This window comes from Eimeria acervulina, genomic scaffold (genome assembly GCF_000499425.1).
Source record: "Eimeria acervulina Houghton genomic scaffold, Eah_scaff17, whole genome shotgun sequence".
Classification (NCBI taxonomy): Eukaryota; Apicomplexa; class Conoidasida; order Eucoccidiorida; family Eimeriidae; genus Eimeria; species Eimeria acervulina.
In genome coordinates this window covers 1-21,242 of record NW_013550144.1, presented here as the reverse complement: position 1 = coordinate 21,242, position 21,242 = coordinate 1, and the positions used below count along the sequence as shown (strand labels likewise).

The 21,242-nt window shown below is 50.5% G+C and overlaps 5 protein-coding genes across 5 annotated transcripts; 2 read left to right on the top strand and 3 right to left on the bottom strand.

Moving 5' to 3' along the window:
- Positions 1 to 3,056: 3,056 nt before the first annotated feature.
- On the bottom strand, positions 3,057 to 7,786 carry EAH_00004510 (hypothetical protein, conserved; the record flags this gene model as incomplete). Its single annotated transcript, XM_013396899.1, has 14 exons — positions 3,057 to 3,116; positions 3,237 to 3,506; positions 3,975 to 4,022; positions 4,172 to 4,243; positions 4,454 to 4,602; positions 4,735 to 4,795; positions 4,955 to 5,108; positions 5,334 to 5,440; positions 5,651 to 5,738; positions 5,936 to 6,142; positions 6,675 to 6,846; positions 7,086 to 7,245; positions 7,509 to 7,600; positions 7,744 to 7,786. The coding sequence occupies 14 exons, from the start codon at positions 7,784 to 7,786 to the stop codon at positions 3,057 to 3,059; spliced, it is 1,683 nt and encodes a 560-aa protein (XP_013252353.1).
- A 1,382-nt stretch (positions 7,787 to 9,168) lies between these two features.
- On the top strand, positions 9,169 to 12,017 carry EAH_00004500 (hypothetical protein, conserved; the record flags this gene model as incomplete). Its single annotated transcript, XM_013396898.1, has 7 exons — positions 9,169 to 9,183; positions 9,390 to 9,965; positions 10,161 to 10,275; positions 10,419 to 10,510; positions 10,735 to 10,968; positions 11,110 to 11,736; positions 11,967 to 12,017. 7 exons carry the CDS (start codon positions 9,169 to 9,171, stop codon positions 12,015 to 12,017), a joined length of 1,710 nt encoding a protein of 569 aa, XP_013252352.1.
- A 554-nt stretch (positions 12,018 to 12,571) lies between these two features.
- Positions 12,572 to 16,399, bottom strand: EAH_00004490 (WD-40 repeat protein, putative; the record flags this gene model as incomplete). The annotated part of the gene is made up of 11 exons (XM_013396897.1): positions 12,572 to 12,649; positions 12,846 to 12,893; positions 12,991 to 13,157; positions 13,558 to 13,645; positions 13,795 to 13,831; positions 13,963 to 14,066; positions 14,174 to 14,241; positions 14,446 to 14,537; positions 14,651 to 14,789; positions 14,941 to 15,226; positions 15,884 to 16,399. 11 exons carry the CDS (start codon positions 16,397 to 16,399, stop codon positions 12,572 to 12,574), a joined length of 1,623 nt encoding a protein of 540 aa, XP_013252351.1.
- Positions 16,400 to 17,717: 1,318 nt separating this feature from the next.
- EAH_00004480 (hypothetical protein, conserved) lies at positions 17,718 to 18,685 on the bottom strand (the record flags this gene model as incomplete). Its single annotated transcript, XM_013396896.1, has 2 exons — positions 17,718 to 17,859; positions 17,991 to 18,685. 2 exons carry the CDS (start codon positions 18,683 to 18,685, stop codon positions 17,718 to 17,720), a joined length of 837 nt encoding a protein of 278 aa, XP_013252350.1.
- Positions 18,686 to 19,743: 1,058 nt separating this feature from the next.
- EAH_00004470 (vacuolar ATP synthase subunit G1, putative) lies at positions 19,744 to 20,518 on the top strand (the record flags this gene model as incomplete). Its single annotated transcript, XM_013396895.1, has 3 exons — positions 19,744 to 19,825; positions 20,043 to 20,143; positions 20,315 to 20,518. 3 exons carry the CDS (start codon positions 19,744 to 19,746, stop codon positions 20,516 to 20,518), a joined length of 387 nt encoding a protein of 128 aa, XP_013252349.1.
- Between the last annotated feature and the right edge of the window lie 724 nt (positions 20,519 to 21,242).

Here is a 21,242-nt window from a genome sequence, read left to right as displayed (position 1 = left end):
TTCTTGGCTCAACAAGGAAAGGTCAACTCCCCGTTCACGCCCCGGACAGCTTACGCAGCTACCCAGATGTCTCACAAACCTTCAATCTCATTACGCCTAGTTGCAATCTCCGCACGTCAGAAACAGGCCAGTCTTGAAGCTTGGGGAGAATTTGATCTCAATCTGCCTGAAGGCTCATCTCATTTCGACTTCCACCCATGAAGTGAAACTGGGGAGAAGTGGCGATCATATGCTTGCCTAGTTCCCTAGCAATCAACTGCACAGCTTCACCATGGTTAAACGGTTCTATGAAGAGGCGCCTTGGCTGAGATCTGCACGAATGTTCGAATAGCGTTGTGAGATTCGACGGCTGGCAGTCCTCGGCTTGGAACTGCATGTGGACCCAATCACTTGCAGTGGTCAGTCCTTATCATTCTTATTGGCGGGAAAAGGCTAAATCATACCAAGGAAGGAAGAGTGAAATGCCATGTAGTGTTGCGGAGGTGAACAGCATGTCGATCAGGAGCACGGGGGCTCCCCAGAGAGACTTAGGCCTGATCCTCCAGTACCGGCGTTCGATAGCACTCAACAGCAAAAGAGAAAATGAAAACACAAGGAAGTATCTACTAGTATGAACGCAGCCTTCGAGTATAGAAACAGCGGGTTTATTTTAATTTCCATAGTGGGAAGCCCTTGCTTTTAGGACCACCACTTGATGGCGCCTGCTCTTCTGGAGTCCTCTATAGATTATGTCTTAGACTTCAATACTTTTTCCATATTCATTTCTCAGATTAGCAACATACTAACGACTGAGTTGTCTCATCCGTCATTTCCGTCGCTACTTGCATTTCGGTGAATCATACAGAAAACTTCACACCAAGTAGTCTTCCACGTCTCCCGAGAGGATATGCATCCTTGGCTTTCACTCACCTTCATCTGTGCCACGCCCGTATATTAAGAAAGCTTACGCAGAAGGTGCATCATTTTCGGGACTACATCCCTAGGACACTGGGAGTCCGACCTAAAACTCAACACACACCCTGAAGACACTCAAATTCCTGATGGCCGCAGTAGGGTATCTACTGTAGTGCTATGGAGTCGTTGGGTTGCAGCTGGCCCTTTGTTATCGAAACAACTAGCAACTGTTACGTATGGCGGCTTAGAACGGTATATCATGAGCATCCGTAGACTCAATTCGCCTGTACAGCGACTGCTACCTGGAGCCCTATATACCTCTGGGGCAACAATTCCTCGGAGCTTCAGACACTACAGCTAATGGACCTTCTAACCCTCAACCTTCGGTTCATGCAGGACCTTTGGACGCAGCTTGCCCGTGTGCAGCCATGGAAGTGCTTGCCGTTCAGAGGAAGGATGCGCGCGATTCTTCCTCTGAACGGCAGTCAGCAGCAGGCCTGGAGAGAGGCGTTTCCAACTGTGAACTCGTTACAAGGTGGCAGCACTAGAAGATGTGGCTGGACAATATATTACATATAAAAGCACTTATTTTGTTGGGAGCCAGTATAAGCTTTGAACCGCCTTTATATGTATAAATTGCAACGCTTAAGTATGGGTGGTGTTTGAATCGAACCAACACCTTCGTACTCGTAAGGTATATACTCTAGCATGGAGTTAACTTCCTTACCTGCTGTACATAACAAGGGGGGGGGCAAATAGCTCAGATACTTCACGGTTGACTAGTACCATCGCACGTCTTTCACCACTTTTTAAAAATACCTCTTAGTACTATTCCTGCTTTCTCTCCTGCTTCTGTTCTTTGAAACATTTCTATTCCAAGCACAGTAACTAATGCATGGTGAAGGAGGAGATGACGAGTCTTATTTTTTATAAGCATTTGGTGAGGTGTACTTAATTGTAGCCAGAGTTAATGCGAGTTATTTGTTATTAAAATAACAATTGGTTATAATCAAGAACCCGAACCCGGATGTTGAGAGGGAGCCAGCCCCATGGGGATTGAAAAACAGACCACAGTCCTCCGGTAGGCTGCAGTGGGGAATCTTCTGCAGTGAACTCTAGCTTGACAGAGCACTGTAATCTGATGGCCCAAAGGTAGCAAAATCCCCTGTCGGGTAAATCCCATCCTGCATGAATGGTGTAACGGCTTCCCTAATATCTAGAAGCATTCTTAATAACTTACGGTTAATACCTGATAGGCGCATTTGCGCTTTAAACAGTTAAAGCGTCGCTCTCCTAAAATCTACTAACTTCTGCTTTATTTTTCTTATAAATATAGATGCATCAAGCTCTCCAAAAATACAAAAAACATTTTATAATCCAAGTTCTCCTGAAGGCAATTTGACTGAAACTATGTATGTAGAAGTACGATTAACGTTTTTAACGTTAAAAACAGAACAATATTAAGCATGCTTTTATATTTGGTCTTCATAAGTAATGTATTAATAAAGCGCATTTTTAGCTAATACGTTCTGAAAAAGGGTTTTCTATTAATTGGTCTACTGTTCTTTTTAAAGGTGCAGCATGGCTGTCATCAGCTCGTGTCGTGAGATGTTGTCTTAGGTCCTGCAAAGTAAATATAAACCATATTTAATCTGCTAAACAACGAGATGCTACAGGTTCATGCGCCCGTTGAAGAACTCCTTCCCTGTTGGGTGTCCCTCTCCTGGGACATCCCGAGACTGTCTGGCCCCAGGTCATACCATGCATTAAACATTGTACGCTTCTCCAGATATTTCGTACCACACGTCATGCTGACTTCAGAAGCATAGGTCAGTTCCAGTATCTACAAAATGTGCACACGGAAAGCAAAGCGTATTTCAATTGCCTCCGAACACGAACACCTGATTTTGCCGTGTTATCCTCGCGCCTGACTCAACAGCCGCTTGAAGCGCATCCTAATAAAAAGAACCACTTTCTCGCAAAAGACGAGGCCCATAATATTTACCGGCCGTCGTGGATTGACAAGCGCTTCTTCACTGTCACAGGAAGGAAAGTGGACTACGCGGAAGGATGCATGGCCACCGTGTCACTGCATGCTTTCGATGCCCTCCTGCGCACCAAGAACTGAGAATAAAACTGGTGCTCACGGTTGCCGCTGCACGCTATTCCGTGTTGAGTTCAACTAATGTCCCATCTAGAATCTCCCGAAAGAAGTCCCTCATCTGCAGCAACTCATTCCATCAAACAACCGCAACAGATCAGCATTTCAGGTAATGCAAAACAGAACACTTGCTGAAGGGGCCTTATCAAGTTCAGCTCGCTCGAAAAGGGCAGATGCATACTTCGTTAAACTCCTGGCGAACACCTTCATCCAGTCCCGACAAAGTAGCAGCTCGATGCAGTGTGCCCTCGGCCCTTGCCATGTTGCTGCTCAGCTCCGCCAGTTGTTTCTCCGATGCCTCCAGTTGACTACGGAGCTTCTGGAGTTCCTCATCTTTGGCCTTGCTTTCTTTCAAAGCCTGAACCACCTTCGTGGCGCTATCTTCTAGCTGGGCTCGGAGAGATACATTGTCGGCTTCAAGTTGTTGAATCTTTGCCTCCAACTCCCCAGACTGCAGAAGACACACAGTGAGCAGCGCATGCGCTCGGTGCTTAAGTAGACGTCCTCCAAAAGCGCGCAATTCCCATGCTATTAAACTGGGTCGAAAACGAACTAACAATATCTCCAAACTTAGACGCTGCCTAGCCAGAAACAGCCATCAGGGTTGCCCTTACATTGTCGCTAGAACTCTGCTGAACTGAATTTTGTACTTGGCTCTGAGTCGCACAACAAGCAATAAATAGCCTGAGTCGATATCTTGCTTCTCTCCAAGTTCTTCCCCTCCTTGCAGCAGCATTAAGCTGGTGCTGGTTCACCTCTTCGCCCCATCAGGGCACGCTGGTCACAAGCCGCCCAGGGGGGGAATGCCTAGCAAGTCCAAAGACCAGCCAGCATGAATGCAGTTTCGATTCAACGAGGAAAGAAGAGCGCGTACTGCGATACATATGGGATACTATGCAAAAATAGTGACAAAATTCACCTCAAGATCTTTGATTCTGGCCTCCTGCTGCTTCACCTTCGCCTCTAACTGAGAAACACAAACATAACTGGCTCAGTGCCCTCAATGAAGTCTTGAACATGCTCGTTAGAATGCCTCCCACAAAATCCTCTGTTGGCAACGTTACGTGAAAAAACACGACGGGTGCTTTGGAAATGAGCAAAAGTGTGCTTGCGTACAGGCTCAAGTTCCCTGATGCGAGCTTCCAACCGCTGAATCTGCGTTTCCTGAGACTTGTTCACAGCGTCGAGCTGCGCCAGAGCCACACAGATTCATCAGCAACTGGTGTTTACACCCACATATTTTCGAAGCTCTACTCCTTGAATTACAAGCACTGTGGATGCTAGCTAGCACCAATCCGTCTCCATATACTCTAAGCAACATGGGAAAGCCAGAAGTTCCATTTCAGCATGCATGCACTGAAAGGTTTGCTCCACCCCAAATGGTGCAACGCGTCTCACTCTTTTTGTTTCATCTTGTGCCTTCTCTACAGTTTTTTGCAACACAGACGGCGCTTGCCCAGAGACGCTTCTGACAGATTCAAGCCTGTGCACCCCTCCCGTTTGAGGCGAGTTGCTCCTGGCAGCCCCCTTGAACTGTGGAGTGTTTCCTGAAAAGCCACGCGTCACGCTGGGTTTGTTGATTGCGCATGAGTCTTCATACTTACAGCGTAAACACATGAAACAGTGAAGGTGACTGAAGTAAAATCAAACAGGGCATGTAACTCGCCAGGAAGACTTACCGGGCTGATGCGCTATACGTTTGACCTCTCCATTTTCCCCCGAGAGCCACTGAGCTGCAGTCTGCAGATGCATAACGACCAGCACCTGTCTTTAGGCACTAGGCGAAGAGTATCCGAAAGCGAGCTAAACTTTATCAGGATTCCCTACCCGGCACACAAGCGGTGAAATTATGAGGCGCGGTGCCATGTTTCTCCTCTCTCGCAATACCTTTATGCTTACCAGGGCTGCATCGACACCAGGAGTAGGCGGATAGAGGTCAGCCTGAAACACGTCCATGTTCTTTCGGGGGACAATAAACGAAACGGGAAGAAGAACCTTTCCATTCTCGTTCTTGAGCATCCGCCCTATCTCTGCTCGCTTCTGGTCAACGGCACTTCAACAATCCACCAGTTCGCACAGAGTGAGTGATGGATATCACTAAGATTGTCAGATGAACGCAACATCCCCCCAGTCTTCCTGGTGTGTGCACTAGAATGTGTTCGTCTACGGCAGAAGCCCATGGATTCAGTTCGTGTTGCTATTGTCACAGTCGGAAAAGCTGTGGAAAAACGAATAAGCAGCTGGGGCATCACTGCCGAGAGAACCAACACTTGCTTACAGCTTCGGAATGAAACAGAAGGACTTGATGGGAACGTTCGATCGGTACTCGTCAACACGACGAAGTTCTCCTGCAAAGAACTGGAAGTACCGTAGGTTTCCGTCCCCCTGAAAATGCGTGAGGAAAAAAAAATTCAGGAGTGATTCTTTTTTCATGGAGCTGAAATAGGTGTCACCGTTAATATTGCGCTTGACAGCATAATGAAATAAACTGAGAAAGGCTCCAGCCCCAGATGGGAACAGGAGTCGTACAAACAGAGAAAGCATATTGAAGCCAAGTACCAGTACCATTCAGCATGTAGCAACTGCTTCCCCTACCTTGCCTGCCACATAAAGCATCCCGAGGGTTTCGTCGAAGATCGGATATAATGGCTGCGACCCACGGTCAATTTCCACGCGAATAAGCCTGATGAGAGCAAAAACAGGACAATATTCTTAACTCGTCCCCTCATTGTGTACACAGTCCTAGAAGCGCTCATCTGTTCTGAAAGCGCAAGAAAAACGTTAATACCCACGGCTGGTAGGCATGCACTCGAAGAAAATGTGCGTCCAGGCACATTATGTGCATCTCTGCTTCACCATTAGTACACCTGCTCCTCTTACGGCTTGGTTATGTTCTTGATGTCCCACAGGTGCAATTCTCTAACGTTAGTCTTGCTAGAGCCAGTAGTGAGCACGTGACCAGCTGCGCCCGCGAATCCATCGACCCAACAGCACTTGGTTGCTTTGGGGCCCTCGTGGCAAGTAACAGAGGCCACAACGTTCTTTGCTCGGGGGTCAATTATGCTCAGGGCTTTGTCTTTGCTGGTGCTAGCCAGTTTGTCTCTGTTTTACGCACATCACATAATGCGCGAAAATCTATTTGAAGTCTTGTGGCCCAACTTGCGGAAAAGCTAAACGAAGAGCAGTCAAATAGAGAATGCCAGAAAAGGTAAGTGGGAACAGCTGTTAAAACTCTGACCCGCAGTTGCTCCATTTAACAGAAAGGACTGAGTCGTTCATTGACAAAGCATTGACTAAGGAGGCCGAGTCGACGTCCCTGAGGCATTCAACGAACTACAAGCGCGAGGCTAACATCAAATTTGCCACTGCGATTTTTAAGTGCTCTTTTTTTGCCGTTGAAAGCTGAGGAACAAATCCCGCTGTCATCTGCCGTTGTAATCAAAACTCCCTGGTCATTTCTTTCCCGCAAAACAGCGGGACGGGGAAGGCGTTTTTCAGTGAATGCTCATCGACGCTTTCAACAAACAGCACTAGTTAATCCTTGTCAACACTATTTCATTTTCCCGTACTGGAAATATATGCGGCTCGAAAACAGCTCTTCCTTTCAGCCGCCACATACCATAGTGCAACGGTTCCGTCGAAGCAACCCGATGCAAGGATAAAATCCGCCACAGGATTCCATTCTGTAGCGATGACTTTCTTGGCAGAGCCCGTCAAGATGGCCACAGGGTCTTTCAGCTCGTGCCCAGGAGGCGGATCGCTGGGGACGTCCCAAATGCGGATCGTCATGTCTGCACAACAACCAAGCCTGAGCACAGTGGCCTACTAGATGTCCCTCACAACAGTTACTTGCCCCCTAAAGAACTGTGCGCAAACACCTCAAATCTCCACCCGTCATTGGTCAGCGCACAGCTGAGGTGCAGCAACCCAGCGTCTCCGGTAGGGCTCTTGGAAGGATCCCCTATAGTAATGAAAGCATTCAGCAGAGAGGGGAGGCGGGCTTCACAACACTACAGAGTGGCCTACGGACCCTCTGATCCAGAGGCAAGAATCGACTCATAGAAGGGGCTGAATGCTAGGTCTTGTATAGACCCAGTGTGTCCCTTTATCTTGGTCACCGGCGGATTCCGGCCACAGTCCGCCAGGTTAATGAGGCCCATCATGCCACCCCCACCAACATCCCATGGGGCCTATGACAAATACGGTGTGCACAGCACACGGATGGCTGCTGGTGGTAATTGAGGCAGCCAGTATAACTAGCAGGGCTAATGCATCCATCCTCAACTTACGACTGCTGAGTTCTTAACAAACGAACTCAGTGTACCCGGTGCTCCGAAACTACACTTGACTCTGCCGCCTCTTCGTTTCATTCAACTTGGATGAAGTGTTCTAAGCTACAAGGAGAAGAAAAAATTAGAGGCAATACCCACGGCAATGGCCTGTCAATACTCACCGCAACATATCGGTAACTGCAGGCCATTCCAACCGATTCCGTCTGCTTGCTCGCCAAGCGAATGTCCGAGTAAGGGACCTTCCATGGCTCAGCTGAGACGCAAGAAGGAACAAAGAAGAAGACCATTGGACAGTGCAGCTGAGAAAATCGAGGAGGTTGTTTAAAGGGAACGTATGTTGGGGCTCATTGAAGCTGCGACGATGTCCCAAATGCCAATAGCCCACATGATACTTACCGTAGCAGTTCTTTATATGGATCCTTTCTGGAGCCTCCCCCATCTTGGCTTGTGGGTATTACTATGCGTCGTTGACAACCTGGATGATAGGGGAGCTCTTTCAGTGGCTGCGGCCTTGATGTACGTGATGAAATATGCACTTCTCCACTTCAGTGTGCCAACGACAGGTTCTGCGGGCAAAGACGTAACAGGGCGAAACACAGTGTTCGCGCGCCGACGTAATGAAGCACCACTTGCACGATTTTCTGTGAGGGTTTCCAATGATGCCTTGGGACTCCCATAGAGATATACAAGCGACCAAGCCACTGATCTCGCGTATAATGATGGATGAGGTGGAAATGGGCTAAGTAATCGCATTCGTATGAATGAGATGATAGACAGCTTGCGATTCTCTACGGACAACCCGCTTGGCACTATCGCAGCAGTTTCTCCAATGAGTTCAGTAAACACGTCAGCATGCCCAAGTTACGAAGGAACAGCTCCACTAGAGTTGCCACAAACAAAAATGTCCCTTTTCCCCTCTTGATTCGGTAAAAGAGAATCATGCGATTCCTTCCGCCAGCAACGACAACCCAGGAGGAACCCCGTGCAGTTTCTCCAAAGAGAAAAAGCACATAGGGCCTGAAACTCACAGGATTTAATGTACAATGTTATGGTACATTCAAACTGGAGATGAATTTTAAGTGAACCAATGGGCCAGGGCCTCGAGGACTGGCAGAACCAAGTTTACTGCTCACCTTGGGGAGCTCTGCTTCGGCGCCAAATCCTTCCCTGTATCCAAATATTTTTCTTGATACAAATATGTTTGTATGTGTCTTTATGCGGGATGTACCCATATTAAGAAGGAAAGAGAATGCGCCATTTGCTACAGGGCCCTGGGCCCCTCCAAGCCACAGCTAGCAACACCTGACCTAGAGCCACTGAAGGTTGATGCTTCGGGTGGGTGGTAGTATGGAATGGGGCCTATGTGCTGCAGACCGCCTACGCTTATTTCTCCCCTCTTAAAATTAGTCTCCTGAAAATATATGTTCTACAAGGGCCTGCTAAACACGGATAAACGAACCTACCATAGAAAGACCCCAGCTTCCGTCCCCTCTACGGTAAGGGGTGGGGGGGGGGGAAAGAGCGAAGGGGGCCCCATCACCCAGTTGCTGTCAGAGGTTCCATTCGCGACTTCGCGGTTGACCAAAATTTGATCTTGAACCTTTCCTTTTATTAGCATTCTACTATAAATAGGTGCTTCGGGCCTGTGCGCAGGCTTCTCACGGCCCCTGTGTCCGAGGCTATCGCTTTTGTGCCACCTTATTTTGGAGTGGAGGGAACAGGAGGAAGTGATTGCCAAGAGCTGTCACTTTATGCGCTCAACTAATCTGCTTAGAGCTCATTGTAAAAGGGCCGTTTCTTCAAAGCCAGCAAGACGCCAAAATGTACTGGCGAGAAGTCCGCCATGGGCTTATTTGCGCAGGCGTTTGAGTTTTGGATTTTGGCACAGCACTGTCTTGACCTGATAGCCGCCTTGATTTCCTAAGTGTACCAAGTTAGGGGAGGGGTGTTCTACAATGGCAACGATACCCGCAGCTCCAGACTCCGCTGTTGCATGCAGTCGCGTTTTCGACAATCATGTGGATATGGCTTCGTTACGCCAGCCTGATCAGTGTTCATTAAGCCTCTCTACGTCTCTAGGGGAAGTCCAACGGCCCCTTGCGATATTTCACGCGCTGGGTGATCAGAGTGACCTGCACGAGAAGTGTTTAGACGCCGCCGATGCATCGCATTCGACTGTTGGGTTGCTTTCTTTGTCCAAGAATGTCCGTTGGCCCCCTTTGTTGCCCCAATCAAACGAGCAAAAGTCGTCTTTCTGGCAGGCTGACGGATCTTTCAGCTGCGACTGGGCAGCCCTAAGGGCAGGCGAGGCATTTTGCTCCTCCGTAGATGCGTGCTGTGTCTCATGCCTTTCCCGGACTCTGGGAGGCCCCTCAGAGATGACTTCTGCCTTGCTAGAGAAGCTGCGAGCAGGGGCAAAGACTGCAATTAAAGAAGAAATTACCCATCTCATTGAGATGGTCAAGGCCTCGGCTGCGAGCAGCGCAGTCATTCCAGGACAAGATGGCAGCGGGCTCTCGGAGGCTTCGGAGGATTTGACGCAGCAGCTTCTCAAGCATCCGGCATTGCAAGCAGTGGCATTCTTAAGCGTACACGAACGCCGCCTGGCTGTATTTGAGGTTTGTTGCACTCTCACCCCTGGCCACCTATGCTCAAGCTGCTTTTGTTGTTACCCTTTGCCTGGGATAGAGGGAAGGCTATGCTGAATAGCTCATTTTCACAAGGGCAGATGGGGAGTGTTCTTGCGTGTGACAGGGATAGCTCCTGTCTCTACAAATTCGTAGCTTTATGGATTTGGCTTGGCGTGTTGTCAGATGTGGCTTGATCGGTGGCAAGTTCTCTCTCGAGACTACAAATGTACATGCGGCAGTGCGGAGGCGACGAGCGCTAGCTTGAATCGAATCGCTTCAGGATCTGCCAGCACTAATGGTGAGCTGCTTAACTGGCAGGCACGTGGATGCATTTCGTACGCCTTCAGCTGCAGGTGTACAGGGTAGCTGGGCGACTCTACACTGCTGTGCTGTGACTATGTGGCTATTGCATGGACAAAAAAGCTGAAGCGAAGACTGCAGTTGAGGCTCTAAGAGCTCAAGTTGCTCGACTATGGGAAGATGCACGTCAGGCGCACCAGGAGGAAGAGTCCGTCGTCGCAGAAGCCAGGAGTGTAAGTCCACATACACCAAGAGGCACGCGAAATATATATATATATATATATATATATAGCGCACCTGACCCTGGCGGGATGCGCAGCTGTAAAGCATGCTAAGCAGTGATTTACAGCTAGCTAATCAGTGGCTTGTGGCTACGTACCAGCGAAGCTAGCAACCAGCAGCAATGGGACGGTAGGACGATCAGATTTATGCACGCGGAGGGTCAGGTGCATGTCAGGTGATGCGTTCGTGGCGCTTGGTGCGATTACAGCTGTCAGTAGAGCTGATGAAGAAACAGCAGCAGCTGCTTCTGGCAATTGAGAGAGTAAAAGCCCTTGAGAAAGTTCGCGAAGACCCAACCTTTGGTATTGTTGAGCGTGCACAGCAACAGCTGCGGCCTGCGTCTTCTGACGCAAAGATATCCACCTACAAAGAAAGCCTCAGCTTCATCGCCGACAAGTGCAACAAACTCGTGAGCCTACAGCCTATAGTCCTTAGTGCTCCTTCACATACGTGAGGGAGATTTGCTGCCCTCTATGTGCAAGTACTGACTAGCAATAACAAGCTGTCTTCATTTCTGGCCAAGTACATGCTTTTCCCATTCGGCATTCAGGCTAGCTTAACACAGCTAATCCAACAGCAGTTCCCGCAGACCCACACAGCGGGTTTGCGAAGACCTAGTTGGGAGGCATCTCAACTGGTCTATACTGCCGGCGAGGCAGCTGACGCCCCAGCCGACTTGGGTCTGCTTGGAGTTTTGCGGGAGCTGCAGACGCCGCATGCGTCGATGCATTCTCCTCATTCACTGCGTGCTCGAGGCTCGTCGCATGCCGCTTCACCAGTCCTGCAGACGAAAGACCGCAGCGCGGCGCCTCCATTCCAGCAGCCACCTACAGATGACGATGATGCCCTACGGAGGGGACAAAATAGTGCACCCATAGATGTCAGGACGACCCGTTCTCCCATTCATCCAGGGAATCTGAGAGCTACGGGAGAGGCGCCAGCCAGCTCGGCGCGAGGAGCAGTCCCTGCTGCGTCGCTGAACTCCCCAGACGGCCGCCACAGGAACAACGCTCTCGTAGAGCCAGGCAGCAACAAGCGAACTCGGGAGCCAGAGGAGGCGTCGCTGAGGAGCCGCTGGAGGCGAGCTCTTCCTTCAGCGATTCACGCCGATCTTGATTTGGACGCCGAAGCCGCGTGGCAACCTGTAGAGCCCACACCAAAGGGAGACCCACTGGTAGTAAGTCGCTCAAATGCACACACGGGTACTGTCAGCCAGCGTCTGTTTGTACTTCAACGCATGTCCTCAGTGACGTCATAGACAAAGCCCGTGGCAGTTAGGGGAGACCGGCAAAAAAGCTGTACAGGCAGGCCAGATTTAGCATATACACGCTAGCAAAGGCAACAACTGCTGCTTTTTCTTTGCACCTTTCCTGCCTGACGTTGCTGCCATTTGCTCGGTTCCCGCAGGAGGCCGTCTGGGTTGATTCGTTCTTGCGAAGACGTCCCGATGCGAAGTGAAGGACCCTGTAGGGTGGGTTCCTCACTTTTGGTGCGCCGTGCCAACGCGTCCATGCTGCCCAGTATTAGGTCAACTTTGTGAGAACACCGCACTGCAGAGCCCGTAGGCTCTGAGAAGTCATATATATATATATATATATTTATTTATTTATAATCTGTATTTTCAAGTATTTGTGCTGCTGAAGACAAGGCTTGGGACGAGAGGCTTTGCAAGTGGTTCGCTGCGGGAGACATTTGCCTGCTACGGCTGCGCCCGGTCCGGCCCTCCAACTGAGTTTTTAGATGAAGTGCAGTTGCTTCTACCTCAGCAGATCCCAGCTTCAAAGCTCTTTGACCTTCAAGCGACATTTATGCCACGTAAACAATGGTCCATAGTAACGGCGGTCGCACAGCAGACAGATGCACGCTACCTCATGCACCCCTGGCATGTTTCTCCCTGCAGCGTTTGTCTGGGTAGACCGAGTACTACTGTTATGTGTTTCTTCGCTATTGACCTTTTCTCGAAGCCGCGCAGCGTTTCAAAGGCAACTGGGGAAGAGGCCCATGAAAAAAGCCTAGTCAAGCAGTTCTTCATCCATACTCCCTTCATCGCACATAAAGTCTGCCTCCTCCGCCTCAAAAGCCTTTACAGACTGCAGCGAAAGCCAAATACAGGAAGGAAGACCGCCCACTTACCGATGGTCTCCACTACTTCAGGGTTTCAATTGATGCAAGCATTCCAGATTAGTTCTTTGAGAGTTTGCGATGGATGTTGAGAAGTCCCATTGCAAAAAGAGCTAAGCAATGCAATCTTGCTTAACTCGCTTTGCATTTCCCTCTTTGGCTTACCGGCTGCCAGATCTGCAGAACGTTGTCCTCAGAAGCAGATGCAATAACCTGTAGAACCAAAGAAAATGACGCACCTACCGAAATTTGATACGCACCCAAGTGCATGAGAGGGTAGTGGAGGAAACGGGCTCGGTTTTTCTCCCACCCATGGAAATCTGTCCCCCAGCGGGTTCCAGTCAATTTCCGTGATGCCAGCGACATGGCCCCCGTGGACAAATATTACTTCTGGCGCGCCCTCCTCTGCTTCCTCTGGGGACTGCTCAGCGCCAATCAGTGAACAGTCAAAAATCCGAACGAAGCGGTCAGTCGTACCTGCAACGAGGACATGAGAACTCGACAGGGAACTACCTCACAACTGCATGCCGCACTGTTTGCTGCATCAGGAGGCGCACCGCAACCCGTATGAGAGCGAAGCAGAAGTCTTACTGTACCTGCAGCAAGCACTGCCTTATTTTGTGGATGCCACTTAAGACTTGTTAGAGCTTCGTTCTCTAGGTAGAGCAATCGGTGGGCTGGTCGGCGCAAGTCTCGGAAGTCCCATACGCTCACTCCCTGCAAGGAGCCGGAGAGACAACGCCCCAGCATCAGCTCTTTCTCACATAGCATACAGCCTACTACGTTCGACAGCAATGGGGGGACAAGCGAAGTTGACACAAGTAAAGAAGGGAGCGTAAGCCTATGTCTCAAGCTTCTCCCTAAAAGCCATTCATACGGACAGCGTCTGCGCCTCCAGTGGCGAACACATTCGGAGCCAAGGGGTTCAGAGCCAAGACGTTGGCGCACGAATGGTTACAGGGTTGCTGCAAAACAAGGTCAGGAAGGGAAACACGATAAAAATCCGCATAAGGCGCTTGCTAGAGCCGCAATTTTGTTCTTCTTTAGACTGCTTAGGAAAAGCATTTTTTGATTCCTACAGAGCTGCATTGTTGAACTGCTTCACAAAACTTACCCGGTGAACCGGCACCGTGCCTGCCCGTAAGTCCCACCTTGAAAGCATGCACAGCAAAACGTTGAATCCGAACTGCAATTGCACGAAAGCTCCAGGTGCACCATAATGCTAAAATACGGTATCTAGAAGAGTGAGAAGTTTACGAAGGACCGGCAAAAGCGAACTTACATGTTCAACTCCCCGTCGTCGCCAACAGCCACAATTACCTCTCCCGCATCATCCCCGCATTTCCACGCCACGTCCTGCACACGAAAGTGCTCATCAATGCGCCTCTGGTCCAAGAATGCACTTGGCTTTTACATTTTTACTCAAGGCAAAAGGTGCTTAGGAGTGGGAAATGAAGAGACAGCGCTTCCCAGATCGTAAGTCCGCTGCATACCTGCAGTGCTCTGCGATTACTTGACGCCACTAACCGGTGTACCGGACTCAAGCATTTATCCTTGACACCTATTTTCACTCGCAACACAAATTGATAATAACCGATTCCACCGGCACGCAACTCCTACGAAACGCGCCCACCTCAGCTCGATGCACAGCCCAAAATATAAGCGAGAGTGCCAGATTAGCTGCAGTGCATGCACTACCCTCCCCAAAGGGAGCAGGTCTTCATATTCTGTACGGGCAACCCGAACAGCAAGAAGTGAAACTCACTAGATGCCCGCGTGTCCCAAATACAGACAAGGCCATCGTCCCCTGAAGAGGCCAGCCATCCTTCTCGTGTGGGACTCCACTCTAGGCCCCACCTGCAAGCAACGCCACACGCACCCTAAACCTTGTGTAACCCTAAAGCTTGTTACCCAAAGCTCAGTCTCAGCTAAACTCTCACCAGTCCACCGTGGTGCAAGGCCCGTCTCACCCTTGAGTCGTATGGCCTGTCAGAATGAGCTCCGCGTCCGTGGCCATCTGGCTCCTCTGTAAAGTAATTTGGCTATCCTCAGACTCCGCGTCGGATAAGCAAAGAGCAGGGCCAAATTTGCACGAATCGAACAGATAAACTGCGCGCAACAAGGAAACAAGGAATACTGCCGTACCTTTCACATTTGCAAGAGACATTCTGCTGCAGGCAGCAAGCATCGCAATTAGAGACTGTAACGGCGAAGCGCAAGATGCGAATCCACTGAGCAACCAGCAACACTTGACGCCTACCGCAGCCATCGTTAGCCTTGCTCGCAATAAGTGTGTCGTTGCCATGATAAACACGAGCCCTGTAAAACACCAATGGCCAATAGCAAGCGAACTGACTAGCTGATGAAGAACCATTCAATGAAGCATGCAACAGCCTCCCAACGCATGTCGCAGTTAGTGAATACTGAAAGCTCCCTACAACGCGACCCCCCAACATAATACCTGTTGCTCTCGCCTTCATGAGGAATTCGGGCAGTGATGGTGAACTTTCGGGTGTCCTCATCGCCAAATTCAAAACCTTGGTAATCTGTTACACAGCAGCAATTCACTTCGATGCAGCCACGCCCTGTCCTGGTACGGCCCGCTGCGCACGCTGCCTCTACGTCTGTTGAATGATGCACGCAGAAGGTAATACTGTAGCCTTGCCTTGCCGTTGTTCGTAGTGTAGGCCAGAAGCATCAATAGGTTCGGACGGCAAGCTGACCTGCAACACAGAATGGATCAGCAGTAAATAGGATGCAGGAACCGCATCGCGGCAGTGAGGATCACCTAAGAACTGTGCTGGCAGTCCACTAGCGTCAAGCAACGCCTATTCACCTCCATAAGCAGCAAATAGTTCGCCGCGCCGCCACTTGTGTGCGTCGAGAGCAGCAGTGTCTGTCCAATTTCGCCATTTGAGCGCCTGAGAAATGTGCACATCAGTTATGCGCTTACAGTTCGTTTAGGGCAGCAGGACTGCTCTCGGCGGCCCCACATGCGCGGCATGATGGCAACTGAGACGGCCCTGCGTTGCGCCAAGGGAAACGGAAGGCAAAAGGTGCTGCAGTCGAATCAAGGCTGCATGAAAGACGTACGGATTGCAAGAGTGCAGCCACTGGACAGACAGCGTCGGCCATTCCAAGATATGCGACATTATGTGCCTGTACAAAAGCATGCAATTGCTTTGCCAGTTCCGGTGGCTCACGCGCAGCGAAGTTGTGGGTGTGCCCGAAGAGGAGTGTGGTGCCGTCACCGTCGGCAATGCCGGCCATTCTTCTTTGCTCATGGAGGTCCCAGCGGGCAGCTGAGAGCTCTTCGGTCCTGTAGAAACTTTTTTGCAGCGGCTGCTGTCATTTGTAGGGGAAGAGGCTCGAGATGCCGTTGATGCTGCCATGCATGGCGCCGAGTCGTCAACAGCAAACGTCACTGAACTGCCTCGCGAGCGTCGGCGACTTAATGGCTGCAGCGGTCCGCTGCCTGCAGCAGCTCCTGACACCCCTGCCTGCTTCCCCTGCCGGTGTTTTGCTGCTTCGTGCTTTGCTGCCTCGATCTTTGCCTGCCGTGGCTGACCGCAGCTAATGGATCCCAAGCAAGCTTTTTTGATGGAGAGTGCACGCTGTCTGGAAGTACCTGAGGCTGCAGAAACGGCCGTGCCCTCAGAAGCCCCGTAGGCATCAACAACCATCGGAGGAGATGTTGGCTCTGTTTTAGTCCTAGACATCCCCAAAGCCTCAAGAAGATGAAGAAAGCCAATCAGTGCAGTTCAATCTAGTCATCTATTACTAACTATCAGCGGCAGGCTTCACAGTGTCGACCAGGGTTACGACGATTGATTGAAAAACTCTCCCTGTGGAAAGTAGGTGCGGGCAAAGAATTGTGTTGCATCCACAAAACTCAGCCTTCATGCACAGAACGTCGAGCGCCATCTGACAAGTAGCCTGCGACGGTGCCTGCGTCCTTTGTTGGTAGACAGGGAATGCCGGACCGCTGACTAAAGACCGCGCAAAAGAGGCAACCCAATTCCCAGCTGCCTTACAGCTAAAAGTACAACACGTATACTATGAAGAGCAGCTCATCTTCACCTTGTTAATACAGCACAGGTAATCCCAAGTGCTCAGCAGTCGTGGTGCCCTGGTCGCCGGTCAGCTAGATCCTTCAAGGCCAGTCATACCCGTCATCCCCGATGAGTATAAATCACAAAATTCTAACACGATCTGCAAATTGACGGGTACGGCTGCAGAGACCGTTAGAAGAGGAAATTCCTGGCGTTGGGGCCTCCATCGCATGCAGTGAGGACGAACACTGCGAATGGCCCGTGCAGATACCCACCCCTGATGGTGAAGTAGAGGATACTAGGCGCAGAAGAAATGCCCAAGGTACCACTTCTACCTTTTTCGGAAATGTGGGAGACAGGGTGGAGTACCTACGTCCGTAGGCTAGAAGCCCTGAAAGCAGTGTCCTGCTTGTGCCGAGTTCCGTGGACAACAGCGCACTTGAACAGGAATCGAAACTTAATATCAAGGGAATTAGTGGGCGAAAGGGTTGTATGCCCTCCACTTTTGTCTTATTTCCCTCTCTACACGCGGCAACGGCTGAACGTTGGAAAGAGGGGAGAGCAGCTTGCTCCCCGCCGATTGGTGCATGCGCTCTGGCTTAGTAAACTCAGCTATACGAACTTCGAATAGGGCTTGTCGTTTGTAGTTGGGGCTCGTATGCTGCTCACGCCAGTGGCAGCCCAAAACCACGCGAGTGTGCCACCATACTGCTCACAGAAGGCCCCTGCATAGTTGTCTGCTTATCCGTGCATTTTTGGGGAAAATCTAGTCCTCATGTGGGTGGAGTGTGTAGGAGAATAGGTTCGACAGCTTTGAAGTTGCGTGTTGGAACCCACCCGTTGCACCGAGGACGAGCACGCAGAACTGGTGTGCACTGGATGGTGTGCGGTGACTGTGTAAGTGGCAGGTACCCAATTACCCTGGAAGGGCTGTGCAAGTTGAATTGTTCCACTCATTTATTTACATCACCTGAGTCCCACGTGGCTACGCGGGAAGGCAGGGCAGAGGGTCGCTGGAGGCCAGCGACGTGAGACTTCCGCGCACCCGCTGCCCATTGCATCCACTTCTGCCTGGATGGGGCGACAGCCTCAACGAACTCTGATAGGCCTCCATGAAAGGCCGCAACCTGAGTATTTAAATACGCAGGGGCAGAAGCATCACTCAGATGAATGCAGAGAGATCCCCCCTCATGCCTACAGCAAAATATATCATGGGAAGAGGGGCCATTAAGCTACACTGCTAGCGAAGCTCACCAACCGGCGCATATCAACTTGCAAGTTGATAGGTAGAATTTCAGCGAGGAGGACGCGCCTAGGCACAGTGATATTCAAGGGTACTTTGGGCGTCTCGTCGGCTTCCTGAGGATCGCCTACCTGGCCAGCCAGTTGCGGAGCCTCCACATGCAGACTCGCGAAGGCAACAGCTGATCCAGGCAGCACGAGCCCACCCAAGACAAGGAACTTGAAGGCGCTTATGCGAGCGCTCAAAGCGTCGGGCCGACGAATTTGGTATGCAATGTCAGAGTAGCGCCGAGAAACTATGCGTTCTATCGACCGCGCGGCGCGCCATCCCCAAATGCAGGTTAACAACCCAGCTGCTAAAGTCAAGTATTTTAGCGGAGGCTCGAGCTGCTGAGTAGGTAGTGAAGCGCTTCCAGCAGAAGACGATTCCTGTGGCTCCCTTTCGCCGTTTGGTCGAGTTGGTCGAACGAGCGTAGCCAACGCAGCGAGCTGCTCTGATAAGCGAGATATGAAGGCTGTTTTTTTGTCGAAGTCTGCAGCACCAGTTGACCCTCTACCACTCGCACTTTTAGGGACAGTTGGACAGCTTTGGGGCTCCAGGAGGTGTCCAACGCTGTCGTCGCTCCGGCCTCGCAGGAAGTTGCCCAGCTCTCCTGACGCCTTAGCGGTGACGCTGTTGCTGAAGGAACCTAGCCCCTCCTCTAAGGTCATTGCTTGCTCTCTCTAACAGCTGCACAGTGCCTGGCCCCAGCAAGATAGCATCAATCTGGGAAGCGGTTGCCGGGAGTTACTCCACTCAGTACGTTCCCGTGGGCATGTCCCTGCAGCAACGATTCTTCTCCCCCAAAAAAGCACCATCAGGTCTGTTTTAGGGTGCGTAATTATTCTCGAAACGCCTTGTTGGGCCCAGAATATTAGGCGCAAGTGTTAAAGGAATTCTCATGCACTGCAGAGGAATCGCGAGAAGCCAATTCGAAGGCTATCTAAAAGGCCCCAAAAGTATTGCATTTAAAGCATTGGCAAACAATTCTATGTACTATATCATAGGCTATTGACGAAGTAGCGCTTCATTGTCCTTTTGGATCCCACAAATGCATGCATGCGCTTGCAGGAACGGCAACGTTTGGGTCCGGCAAGTCCTGTGCGCCGATGTCCCTACGGATTTTCGACGAAACGCTCGTGCGATGGTTTCGTGTTGTGAGCGGAAAGTATTGTGTTTCATAGGTCAATTAAGGTGATATTTCTGCCAAGAGGCGAGGCTTGGGTAGCTGGAACAACGTCATTCTAGACGGAACGCAGCGGTGGCAACAGGCTCTGAAAAGGCTGGCGCCAAATCACCAAAAATGCCAATTGTGCAAAATTCTTGGAAGTAGTGACTTTTGAAGAATCCAGCTTCCATCATTCGGGCAACTTGCCATAGGATTGCGGCTACGGGAGGGCCGGAGGACGCTAAATCCCGTCCGGTCTCTGAGTTCTGTTTCACCCTGAATGCGCAAGCAGTACACTGCCTAAAATAGGAAACCGTCTTGTGGAAACCGATGAAACCGTAGTGATTTCGGGCTCTTCCTTGGAGGACACGCTGGAGTTCACTGCTGGTGTGCACTGAAGTGCTGATCTGCTGTCCTCGTCACCGGTTACACCACCCACGCTTTCCTTTTACCGGAGTCAGAATCTGCTAGTCGCCAGGGAGGTCGGACTGTGGCAGCCTTCGGGTTTGAGTTGTTGTTGGATCCTGCACCTCTCGTCTCCGGTGCCACCACTTGAAAAAGATGAAGACTTCAAACGCTTTGATCCAACAACTGCTCAGGGCAGAGGAGGAAGCCGAGCAGATTGTACACAAGGCAAGAGAAAGTAAGCTGCATTTCAGGGTTTTTTTAGCAATGTGTCAGTTCTACTGCTGATGTGAATAAGCGCTTTCTGGGGGTGTGGAAGTCCCACATTGATCGAGGGTTGGAGCAAATATCTTGCTGTTGACCTCGTCATGCAGCGTATGATAAGTGCACATCCGGTACAAAACAGCTTGTGGAGTTACCATAAGCGGCAATCGCGTTGTGTCACTGTTCTGCAGATCGTGTCAAGATGCTGAAGGATGCTCGCGCATCCGCAGAGGAGGAGCTCAAAGCATTTCGCCTGAAGGAGGAGGAAAGGTTCAAAGTCGAAGTTGAACAGGTTAGAAAGCAGCTACATGTTTTCGCACCCATAAGCGCAGACCGTTGCCTCTCCCTAATTCCTTGGCGGCTTCCCGCTTCGAAAAGAGCGAAAAGGAAAGGAGTCCGCGAAAGATTGTGCCTTTGCCTGTTTCCGTATATGTGTTGCATCTGCGGCTGTGCCCTTGCTCAGCGTCTTGGCCAGGATGATTCCCTGACGAATGAGCTAGCAGATAGGACAAAGGCAGACATTGAAATAATCAAGAAGGATTACATGGCGAACAAGGATGGAGTCCTTGCATTCATCAATGGAAAAGTTCTGGACGTGGATACTATTATCGGTCCGAAGAAAGTCGCCATCTTGCGTAACTACGCAGAGCGCGGAGTGGACCCATGATTCCATTATGGCTTTCTGTCTTCTGCAGCTTGCAAATACTATATTAATGATGCTAACGCATCGGCCTACGGGGTGTAGCAGTTGGGCTGCTTATCCTGGGCCAAAGGGGCGGGGAGGGCTGGCGGGGGGGTTGGGGGTTAAACAGTTGGGTGCTCAGTTCTTCAGTAGTAATGGATCAGTACCACTGAACTGCGTCGTGACATCCTTCACGGCTGTGTAACGCAGCAAGGGCCATTAGCTCGAGAGTACTGACCCGTACGTCTGGATTTGCGGTGACTTAAGGAACTTTGGGTAGGGGGACGGCGAAGTTGCGTCTCTCCTCGAAGGAACGTGCCCACGAGTCATTTGTTGTGCTGCAGTGCATTGAGGAATCAGTGTACTTTCCACGGGCATGACATAAAATAATTACACTGAATCCCTGCGCAGCAGTAGAGTACACGTACGTTTACTGCAAAGACGTACTTGCAGTGGCCTCTCGACAATAGGGTTCATAAAAACTATGTATGGTGTACCTGGGGTAGTGGGTTGGCATATGAATGCACACAGGGAAGGGCGGATTGCAACGCACTCTAGGTTCGTTCAGCAGACATTAAAAGACATTAGAAGTGATGAGTTAGCGGAGTGAGCTCGTGGTTAGTGGACTAGAAGTTCAGAGCATTGAGGAATCAGTGTACTTTCCACGGGCATGACATAAAATAATTACACTGAATCCCTGCGCAGCAGT